The 12,550-nt window shown below is 39.6% G+C and overlaps 1 protein-coding gene across 2 annotated transcripts in view; it reads right to left on the reverse strand.

Moving 5' to 3' along the window:
- Nucleotides 1–1,948: 1,948 nt before the first annotated feature.
- The window catches only part of MRPL3 (mitochondrial ribosomal protein L3), a 135,622-nt gene continuing 125,020 nt past the window's right edge, over nucleotides 1,949–12,550 (reverse strand). For both annotated transcript variants that reach the window (XM_088462804.1, XM_088462803.1), the window contains one exon: nucleotides 1,949–2,370. In XM_088462804.1, coding sequence (XP_088318930.1) covers nucleotides 2,221–2,370 — 150 coding nt within the window. In that variant the 3' untranslated portion in view covers nucleotides 1,949–2,220. The remainder of the gene's footprint in view (nucleotides 2,371–12,550) is intronic.

The raw sequence follows: 12,550 nt of genomic DNA on the forward strand, positions 1-12,550 counted from the left end.
TGTACCCAGCTTAAGGCAAACCAGACAAACCATCAGCAATATGGACTGCTACCAATTAGTCCCTACTGCAAGTGCTGTACATACACATAACAGAGTACAGTACATGATGACGCTACATAATTAGCCATAACACTTGTTTTGCTGTGGCTGAAAACATATGCAGTCTGTTAGGTAGAATAAAGTTAGGTTCATTAATTTCTGGAAGCATAGGGCTGGGAGAAAATAAATAAAACAAATTCCTCTGCTTCAATCTGGGTCAAGGTAATTAAATACACATATGACCTAACGAAGTTCATTTCTGCATCCCAGAGCAGCAGTAATGGCCTATGATAGCAGGGATCTGGCTTCACATATCACTTATGCACTGATAATACAACGCTGTAATCTTGGGCTTGTTGGATAATATCAGTTATACTAAGCATTAGGGAATTGTAAACTATATACGTACTGTACATATAAATTATATCTTCTGTTACCGTTTCAAAGAGACTAAACATGTAATTCATGAGAAATATTGTTAAGTACAAATGCAGATAGAGAATCCTTGCATTACTGTTTCCAACAGGTCATTTTGACAGTTATTTCATTGCCACCATTTATTTTAAGAGTCACATATATTGTGATGGCGATTTACCCTTCGTGGAACTGGTTTCATTCTTGCTCTTAAAAAATGTCAGCATTAACATTAAGCCCACAATGAAGATTCCTACCACAGCCCCCCCCCCCCCCCCCCCCCTCCAAGAACACAGTCATATTTGTACAATATATTCTTGTACTAAGCAATATTCAGATGTTTGGGCAGGATTGCCCTGCAGGTGATGAGTGTTTTCTTCTAATACCCCTTTCAGACAGAGAAAAGAACCCAGTAATATTCCGGCTCTAGCCGGGTTTTTTAATCTATCTGAAAGGGTCAACACGGGACCTAATTCCCGGTACTTCGACCCAGGTATTTACCTGGGTTTTCCCGGGTGTTACACGGGTTGGCGGCTGTCTGAAAGGTGCCGACCCGGGTTTTTCTACTCCAGTCATAGTAAGCAGCGCTTATTGGCTGAGATGGCGGTGCACAGGCTGCACTTTTCATGACCTCTGTGTGCCATAAAAGCAGTCTATTTATTATGACACACTGTATGTTGCAGGGATAATCTGTGTTCTGTGTGAAAGGGGTCGACCCGGGAATTATGTGCTGTGTGAAAGGGGGTTAGGAGCAAATTCCCGGGTCCTTCCCGGGTTGAAAGATATGGGAATAACCCAGGTTTTAGGGATTTTTCTGTCTGAAAGTGGTATAATTTGGATTTTATATCTGCCTAATTTGTATATCTGTTGATGTATGATGTTACTTATAAATATTCACGCCAGACACTGCACTATAATGCTGTAATCCTGTCGATTATAGACTCAATTGCAAGAAACCTCTTCTTTACAATATCTGGCTTCTGAGACAAAGGGTTTACTAATGTGACTGGCGTACCAGTGGATGGGTACTGGAGCTAGCCTGTCATGACTTTAAGATGTCACGTTAACCCTTGCGCAACTTTCATACAGAAACCATACTCAAACAAATTCAGTGCTAGAGGGCCTTACAGTGGGAGTAGGTTTTTTCTTTAGGTAGTTAGAATAACTTTGCCTCCAAAAAAGTCAATGTCACTCGGTGATCTGAACTGGTCCAATTCAGCAGAAATCGTGAGGTCTTATTTCTCTTCTACACCTAATAGATTGTAACACCATTTCACAGGATATTGTCCCGTAACAGAGGGTTACTTACTAAGACTACAAATCTGCACAAAACCATAACAAAACAGCAATAATATTGTATTTGTCTAATCATAATGCATGAAAAGCAAACTACTTATTGTTATAATATAGTTTTAGTGCAGTTTAGTAAGTAACCATTGTCAACTGTTTAATAGTAGAACTACATGTATGGTTTAATGGTGAATAACACAAAAAATATCAAATAGTCTTTATTACGTAAGAACTTTGAAAAACCAAAAGCTACCATACTTTGTTGTCAAAAGGTTTTAGGGATCCACAAGATCCATACAAATATACTGCAGATTTAATTACGGAAATCATCCTATTTGCACTCTACAAGGAAAGTTGTTACTGTCCACCAAAATAACTGCAGTAGCATAAAGGGAACCCCTTCTGGAAACATGGAATACCTATATTACTGTAAGTACAGTGACCTGGTGACAACACTGAATGAAGGTGCCAGAAACACTAAGCGTATGTGACTGAGGGTTCATTGAACTGGAACATATCCTCATGGTAAAGGTCTTCTGGCAACTCTTCATCTCCATCAGCGAAAAATGTAGGGAATGGGAGTTTTTCAAAGCCTTTTTGTTTAACATGAAGTTTTGTGTCCGTAACCTAGACAACAAAATGGAAAAGAGATTATTATTTGTTTACTGGAGAGATCTTTTCATCATACACGTGTAGCTTAGACACAATACACCTTTAGTTTGTGACCTAGACAACAAAATGGAAAAGAGATTATTATTTGTTTATTGGAGAGATCTCTTCATAATACACGTGTAGCTAAGACATAATACACCTTTAGTTTATTACTAGGGCATATTAAGACTGATCATAATTAAAAAATATCAGACTTATTTACCAAATATACAAGTCAATAATCCAAGTACCCTTCATCTGTATGGTATACCTTTTAATACTATACAGGTGAAGGGTACTTCATCTGTATGGTATTCAAAAGAAGTTAAACTAAAAGGTATTTTCCACTTCCTAATCTTACTAAATTTCCTCTCTTCAGATTAAACTGTAGAATCACTAGCTGTATTTAGCAGGCTCTCTGCACACATACAATATAGCAGGGACTACTGCCATTCACCATCAGCACCTCTCTCTCCATACAGCGGGCGATCAAACACAGCAGTTTATAAAGCTTTCTTGCTTATTTTCCATTGCCCAGTTATACTAGTTGTGTTGCATCCCAAGGGAAAGAAAATACAAACTATCCGGATGCTAGAATTACATCGGTGAAAAGCAGGATATACAGTAACTCAATACATTTGTATGATGGAACCAGGACGATAAATCACTCCATTGAGTGTCAGGAAAGCGTGTACAAGTAAATACATTTTAGTCATCCAGAGATGAGAACAATCAGTAGCAGTGTATTTACAAACAGTGTGTCAAAGTGTTACATTTGCATTGAACCACAGAAACCAAGCAACAATTTGCTATTATCTGTGTAATGCAAGGCTGATATCAAAGCAAATGTATAAATTGGTTGTAATGGTTTACTGCAGTGGTGCCCAACCTCAACATTCAACATTTCCTAACAGGTCATGTTTTAAGGATTGCTGTCTATGGAAGGAGGTGGGAAAACAACTGACCCAGCAAAAAATAGATTAACTCACCTCTGCATGATTAAAGACATCCACAAAACACAACCAGTTGGTGGTACTTGAGGACTGGAGTTGAGAATCCCTGGTTTACTGCAAATGTTGCACCTAAATTGTTAGTAAACACTATCGTGCTTCCCAGCAATAACCTCTATGAAATTATTTGTTCATACTGCAGTGACTGGAGATAAACGCCAATGCAAGCTACCACATGGCATCCACACATATAATACGTTCCCTAACAGAAACATTCTATCAAGAGATGCTTTTATCAAAATGTACTGCTTATCAGCACCCACCACTCATTCTGTAATTCTTCCTAGCAATCCGGCCACAACGTGGCACTGGTTTGCAGCACTATATGCTATTTGTGATATTGTATTTGTTAATATTAATGTGAGTACTGGGACAGATAGACACACAAGTGCAGAGGTGCACAGTGCAGTAACACAGCAAGCAATCACACATTTACTCTAGCTTTGAGCTTGTTGTCCAAGGTATTCTAATTAATCTCTAATTGATTGCTTTAGGTTACATGCATTGGTATACATATTGTTACCAATGGCGTAACCAGGGGGGTGTCGAGCGGGGCACGTGCCATGGGCGCTGCGCCGGACAGGTGTGTGTTTGGGGGAGGGTCCGGTCGATCGCAGTGGACCGCCAGGAGCTGCCAATGAGAGTCAGACAGATTCTTGTTAGCTGCTGCACCCAGGGCCGGTGCTGGGCTGGAGAGGAGCCACCGCTGCCTACTCCATTTGCCAGGTGTCAGCTGAGATTTTGATACCAGTAGGCGAACCTGCAGCACCTTCCCTGCAGCGTCAGCTAGAGCTCAGCCTGAACTCCCCTTCCATCTCCCACAGTAGGTGAAGGGAGAGAAGTCATGACATCTCTCCCATAGCACTGAGTGGGAGGAGCAGTAGGACGGCGGCAAGCACCGGAGCGGGGATTCAGGTAAGTATAGAGTTGTGTGCGTGTGTCTTTTATGTGTAAGGGGCACTTCTACTGGGGACACTGCATAAGGGGCACTTCTACTGGGGACATTGCATACGGGGCACTACTACTAGGAGCATTGCATAAGGGGCACTACTACTAGGGGCATTGCATAAGGGGCACTATTAATGGGAGCATTGCATAAGGGGCACTACTACTGGGGGCACTGCATAAGGGGCACTACTACTGGGAGTACTGCATGAGGGGCACTACTACTGGGGGCACTGCATAAGGGGCACCACTACTGGGGCCATTAAGGTGCAATATGGAATGGAAATAAATGTTCCCTGAGTGACGAGAATCAGTATTGTCATGTTGACACACCCTATTTTCATTGGCCACGGCCATTTTTTGGAGCATGCGCACACAGTTTGGGGGAACGGGGGGGGGCATTTTTCATCTTGCCCTGGGTGCCAAAGACCATAGTTATTACAATACATATGCTAATAAATAAAACCACATTATCTTCTATTGAATAAATATACACTTTGCTTGACAATCAAGAGATTTACCAGTGCATTATAAAGGCTCTTATGATGGGTTATGGACAAATGTAATACTTCTAGCTCCCAGAGCAATACAAAATGTGTGTGGTTTCATTTAGTTCTCGGTTTTCAAGCATATTAGTTACATTGTTATTAACCACTGAATGGCAGGATGGTTTTGCCCCCTACATGACCAAAGGAATGCCGCCGATAGTCCATTTTGAACTTTTACTTTCTGTGGCCGATGTTATTAGTATAGTAGTACATATATATATTTATTTTGGAGTTAAAGGGAAATACATAATAAAAAAATAATACAATTTTCCATGATACTTACTCAAGTTCCTTGAAATTTTTTTTTATTTGTTTTACTCTACTATTCCTGTTTGCCTCAAATACAGGGATCCCAAAGATATGTGGTTTATACATGGTATGGCACTACCAAGTGTGAATAGGACAACACTGGAGGCTATCAAAGGTGTACATTTATGGGGTGATTATCATTCTGAGAGACACTGGAGAATTTTTGGCAGTGTTTCACATAAAAGGAGTTATGTAGTTATATCATGCAGGTGAGGATCTTGTTTTATTATAACGTTTTACATTTATGTACTACACTTTTCATATTTGTTATTGTATTATATTATTGTGGAATTTGTAGGAGACACTTTTAGTAGTAAAAGGAAGGTGCAGCGTGTCTACCATGAACACTAGCACTGGTATGGGAGAATTGCTCCTATAGGTGGGATAAGAGTGAATCTGCTACTATAGAAATCACCACAGTGTTTAAATATTTAAATGTTCGCTTAAAATCTTGTTGGTGCTTACCTTACTCCCACCTATACAGCACCTGGACTCCCCCGCAACACTCTCCACTCTGAGACAAACCTGCTCCTTTTCTTTTAGTTGTACCATTTCCAAATAGAGTGTAAGCTCTCTCACAGGTACAGCTTTCCCCGCTCTTTGCTAGTATGCCCCTGTATGATACATGATGGCCTGTTGTTGTACTGTATATTTGGTTCGTTAAGAAAGCAAAGGCTTTTCTCACTGCAAACTCTATATGATTTTAATAGACAATTTAGAGTCTGGGAGAATCTGGCATGACAAATAAACAAAATACAAGTGAATATAAGTGCTGAGAAAGTTAGCTTTTCAATTATTTGTTTCACAAAGTTTAAATTACAAGAATAATATAATTTACATATTTTAATGATGATGTCAACAGTTTTGTAAAAAAAACCCAAAACAAAACAAAAAACAAAACAATGGTGTTGCTTTACAATATAAAAACTGTAAATAAAAAAAAAGTATGTAAAAATAATCTTACAGTGGGTTCTTATATATTGTATGCACACAATGAAATAACGTAGCATAATATACATATATATTTACAGATGTGGCCTGTTGTTGTTGCTGCAGCCACGTTAAACAGCCCTTCTGGTCGTGCCTAGTCCCGTGTGAGTTTACTCATGCTGATCGTCTTTTCGTGCGTCTTTCACCGCAAATACATCTCATTTACAAGTTGATGTGAATATGACGCACAAGCAGACATTGGTGATTAAAATGATATGCGGCATGTATTGTATATGTTGTGTGTGTGTGACTGCAGCTGTATCTGTATATGAAATGCTACGTTAGTGTGTCGGAGCCCGTTTTCCACAACACATTCCATTGTGATGATTTTACAGACACAGAACATACAAATGCTGAATATGAAATTAATCAGTGTAGCCTACTTGTGTCTTATTTGCATCACATTGCAAATAAGACGCATATGTAGTGAAAAATATGCCCCGGCGCTGTTCGAGTCGAACGGGAGCTGGTGGCTGTGTAACGTGACACATAACGCACGGAGGATAGATGAGGTAGGACATATCCCTATACACACACACATAGATAGATATATATATATCTATCTATCTCACACATATACAGACAGAAATATGTCACACTCCACTCCAAAACTGAAACCTCACTTGTATTCAAGGCCAGAAATCTTTGACAATAGAAGACCACAAAGGCTTTCTGCACAATACTTTTACACCTAGATTCTCTTCTGGGTATTTCTTCAGCCTCACAATTACTTTGTTGTATTTCCCAATGCTCAGGTTCTGGATTCATGCCAAAGGGATCATTTCAGAGGCTTTTAGTTTCTTTAGTAAGATTTGCTAATGTATTATTTCACCCACCGCGGTTCTACAGATGTTACAGAAATCCTACAATAAGCTGAACATGATGCATCATACGATTTGTAAACAAGAAGCTTTTGTGGAAAATAAAAGATTTTGAAATATGGAAATAAAAAATATGCATACATTACTGTACATCAAAATGTGTTTACATTATACAACACTTATATAACAAATCTTCTTCCTAAGGAAGCATAGGAGCAGATTTAATTATACACAAGGTTTCATGCATTAATACTAGACGAGTTACCCAGACAGGAAAACCTTGCTCGTTGACTGCATCCTATAGAGATGCCATAAAAAAAGAAAAAAAAAGTTTCCTATGGTAGTAACTGGACACAAGTGTCTGGTAATTGAATTTGCTGCATAGTGAAAGTTTAAAAAAAAAAAAAAATCATATATCTAAACAGAGCATGAGACCTAAACAAATAAGCTTAAAGAAATATTACGGGATTGTAAGTAAAATTAAATCGCTGGGGCACTGGATATTCAATAGTTTGAAAATCAGAAATTTAAATTCTGATATATAGATTTGTCCATATACATACATTCGGCGGGATGCCGATGGTCAGAAGACCGGCGCCGAATTCCCGACAGGTCGGGATCACGGCACCAGTATCCCGACCGACGGCATCATGAAGGTAAGTATCGGGGTGTTATGGGGAGGTTAGGGTTAGGTAGTGCGGTTAGGCATTAGGGCAGGGGTCTTCAACCTTGCCAAAGTTTTAGCATGCTGTTATATCAAAAAGGTGGCAGTACATGCTGGGATGTGTAGTTCCACAGCAGCTGGAGGGCCAAGGTGGAAGACCCCTGCATTAGGGGGAGGGTTAGGCACCTGGGAGGGGGTGTTAGGTTTAGGGTACTGGGAGGTTAGGTTTAGGCACTAGGGGGGAGGTTAGGCACCGAGGAGGGAGGCTTAGGGTAGGGGCTAGATAAATACCGCACTTCTCTATGGGTGTCGGGATGCCGTGGTCGGTACTCTGACCAGCGGCATCCTGACAGCTGGGATTTCATACCCAACCCATGAAATTTTCACCAAATGTCAGCAACAACCCATGCAATCCACACATGCAAAGAAATCAAAGCATAGATGTCCCTAAATTAAGTTATGTATAATAATGTGAAATGACACAGGGGAAAAGTATTGAACACGCTTACTGAAATGTGTTTAATACTTCATACAATAGCCTTTGTTGGTAATGACAGCTTCAAGACACCTCCTGTATGGAGAAACTAGTCGCATGCATTGCTCAGGTGTGATTTTGGCCCATTCTTCCACACAAACAGTCTTCAAATCTTGAAGGTTCTGTGGGCCTCTTCTATGAACTCTGATCTTTATTTCTTTCAATAGATTCTCAATTGGATTCAGTCAGGTGATTCCCTGGGCCATTCTAGCAGCTTTATTTTCCTTCTCTGAAACATATGGAGAGTGTCCTTGGCTGTGTGTTTGGGAACATTGTCTTGCTGAAATGTCCACCCTCGTTTCATCTTCAGCATCCTGGTAGATGGCAGCAGATTTTTATCAATAATGTCTCGTTATACTTTTCCATTCATCCTTCCTTGAATCATATGAAGTATACCAGAACCGTAAGCTAAAAATCAGCCCCACAACATGATGTTGCCACCTCCAAAGCTCACTGTTGGTATGGTGTTTTTGGGGTGATGTGCAGTGCCATTTCTACTCAAAACATGGTGTGTATTATGGCATCCAAAGAGTTACATTTTAGTCTCATCTGACTGACCAGACTATATTCTCCCTGTATTTCACAGGCTTCTCCAAATGTTGTGCAGCAAACTTTAAACGAGCTTCAACATGCTTTTTCTTCAGCAATGGAGTCTTGCGTGGTGAGAGTGCATACAGGCCATGGCAGTTGAGTGCATTACTTATTGTATTCTTTGAAACAATTGTACTTGCTAATTCCAGGTCTTTCTGAAGCTCTCCACAAGTGGCCCTTGGCTCTTTGACAACTCTTCTGATAAATATTTTTACTCCTCTGTCAGAAATCTTGCAAGGAGCACCTGGTCATGGCCGGTTTATGGTGAAATTATGTTCTTTCCACTTCAGGATTATGGCCCGACGTGCTCACTGGAACATTCAGAAGTTTAGAAAACCTTCTGTAACCAATGCCATCAGTATGTTTTGCAACAATAAGGTTGCGACGGTCTTGAGAGAGCTCTTTGCTTTTACCCATCATGAGATGTTTCTTGTGTAATGAGACACCTGTTTATAGGCCATTAGTTGGGACTAAACCAGCTTATATTAATTTGCACTGACAAGGGGCCGGATTGCTTTCTAATTACTGATAGATTTCTTAATGTGTTCAATACTTTCTCCCTGTATCATTTCACATAACTTAATTTATGGACATCTATGGTTTGATTTCTTTGCATGTGTGGATTGCATGGGTTGTTGCTGACATTTGGTGAAAATTTCATTACAATAGCCCCATTACATATATATTTACTGAGAAAATGTTGAGGTGTTCAATAATTATTTTACCAGGTGTGTGTGTGTAATATATATATATATATATATATATATATATATATATATATATAAATAAATAAATTCATGCACAGGAAGATCTATTACAAATTTTATTTTATGTAAAACTGATCTTATCTGTTCTTTTTGACCATGTTAGATGTCAGGGGAGGAGGGTGGAGGTACAATGCTACATTCCAGAAAATATTCTGTATAGCTACAAAACAATAACTGAAGCTTGCAGAAATTACAGCTGACCACTGTTGTGTAATTAGTGAGACCTTGATGCATGTATAGCCAGACACCATGCATTTAAAGAGTACTACATTTAAACACAAATTGCCTTCTAATGGCTAATAACGCTCACAAATAAATTGCAACAGATGTCTTTATGTCGACAAGGCTTGAGATGTTTGACCTTGTATTACATAAAATGTGTAGCTGTAGTGTGCTTCAGTTGCTACATGCAGGAAGAGAACACTCTGCATTTGCACTACTTTATCTCACACATCTTGCTATACGAGAAGGTCCTGCAACTTATACGTACATAGGTTTTTGAATGTTATTTATAGTACCTTTATAAGAGGAAATTTTAATTTAGGTTCAGTGGTCCTTCAATTAGAACCAACGTATACAGGAACATAAATCAGAGTGTACAAGAAAGACGCATTTTTCGTGCAAAAAAGATGCAAAAAAAGACACTCGGCGCAAGCCAAATCAGGCGTGACCAGGCATGCCGAGAAGGGCTGTTTGGCACGACTGCAGCAATAGTGTAGGAGGACACAACTGTACGGTATACACTATCTGGATATCAAACCATTCTTGTTACTGTAATCTAGTGCATCCCTGGATCACTTCAGGAATCCTTAAACATTTCTAAGCTTGGTTCTAATTTATATTCTTCTGACATCCCCACCACCATCTGAGGTGATTTTAATATCCCACATGAGGATCCACATTCACCACGAGTCTCCAAACAACGCTCTATCCTCCTCTGTCTCCCTGTGGACTCGACTCCACTCATCGTGACAACCCCTGCATTGATTTAATTTCATCCTGATTTTGTTTAGCATTCTATTTATTTAATAAACCATTCTCTCTCTCAAATTATAAAAACATGGCCACCTGCAATCTCTCCTCAAGCACTTTCATTTCCCTGTACTCCACTCTGTACGTAAACATGCCTACTTATACCAGTAGAAATCGCAGTTATATTAATGGATGGCATCTCGCCACCTTAAACTTAAACAGTTACCAACCTGATATCTCTATGACTGTTAACAATTCGACAATTAACCCCACCCCACAAGCTCGTTGCCTTGGTGTCATCCTTGACTCTGAACTGTCCTTCGTTCCCCACATTCAATCTGTCTCAAAATCCTGTTACATACATCTAAAAGACATAGCCAAAATTTGACCACATCTTACACAAGACACTGCAAAAACTCTAATCCAAGCACTCATTATTTCCCGCATAGACTATTGCAAGTCTCCTTACTGGTTTTCCCAAAAACAGACTCTTACTGCTACAATCCATTATGAATGCAGCTGCGAGGCTGATCTTTCTCGCTAAACATTCATTGTCTGCTGATCCACTCTGTCGTCCATCCATTGGCTACAGGTCTTCTACCATATTCAATATAAAATACTTACACATAAGGCTATTAAACCAAACCACACCAACATACATCTCTCAACTCATCTCAAAATATCTCCCAACCCGACCTCTCGGCTCAGCACAAGATCTGTATTTCTCAACCCCACGCATTACTTGCTCCCATTCACGGTTACAGGACTTTTTTCGGGCTGCACCCACCCTGTGGAATGCCCTCCCCCATGCACAACAAGACTTTCCGCTAGTATCCAAACAATCCTCCTGACCCTAGGCCAATTTTCCAGTGTGACTGGATCATACAGTTCACCAAGAACCTCTGCAATCTGGCTGGACCAAAATGTAATATATAGCACCTATCCTTGTGTATCAACACCTATTTTCCTATAGATTGTAAGCTTGCGAGCAGAGCCCTCTTACCTTTATGTCTGTCTCTTACAACACAGTCTTGTTCTATTAATGTTGCTTCAAATTGTAAAGTGCAACTGAATATGCAGCGCTATTTAAGAAACTGTTAATACATAAATAAATAATAATATTCACTAACTTCTCCCCAAGTTTGGCATTTGCTTATCTAGCAGACTGGCACCTTAAACACACCCTAGCAACAGCACTGCAAGAACTTCCGCCATGACACACAAAGAAATTGGACTATCTTTTAAAACACTCCTGCAAAGTATAAGACAATTTGCTAATGTCTTGTACTAATGAGTTCCTGAAATATACTATTTACCACTCCTACTGGAATGCTCTACACAGTGTCAAGCAAATATACTTCCAATCTCTCATCCCTGCTCAGACTTCTAACCTCAAATGAAAATGTAATGCTCTCCTCAACCCTTCTACACCAAACCATCTATCACTGCTCAAGAGCTTCCAAGGATAAAATTGACTAGTATAGATATTAAATGGTAATTTTTTACCTGAGCAAAAACCGTCTCTATTCTCATTCTGCGTCGTCTCTGCATTTGGTCCCACAAATGAAGATGGAGCTTCCAAACTCTATTACCTTTCCACTGTACCCTGTGCCTCATAGATCAATACTTTACCAGCTCATGTGCTCATCCCAGCCTTAACATTTGTAATATCTCTGTCTCCATTGGAAAGTTTTCGTCATAAATTATATATGCAGTAATTACTTATTCTGATCCACATTCTCTTACCTTACAGGCTCATGCCCCACTACACCAAACACACTTACATTCCTCAAACATTTTAGACCATCTTTAATCAGGCTTTTGTTACCACCAGACTGCAGTGACTAAGGTGGTCAATGATTTTATCACTACTACATGCTTCAAATTCTCTGCTGTATTTTACACTGTCAATTACTCATTTCTAATTTATACACTACATTTTCTGTAAATTCAGGACACTGTCCTATCCTACCTTTCAAACTGCTCCTTCAGTCGTTCTTTATC

The sequence above is a fragment of the Taudactylus pleione genome, unplaced genomic scaffold (genome assembly GCF_031769625.1).
Source record: "Taudactylus pleione unplaced genomic scaffold, aTauple2 ptg000053l, whole genome shotgun sequence".
In the NCBI taxonomy this organism is placed as follows: Eukaryota; Metazoa; Chordata; class Amphibia; order Anura; family Myobatrachidae; genus Taudactylus; species Taudactylus pleione.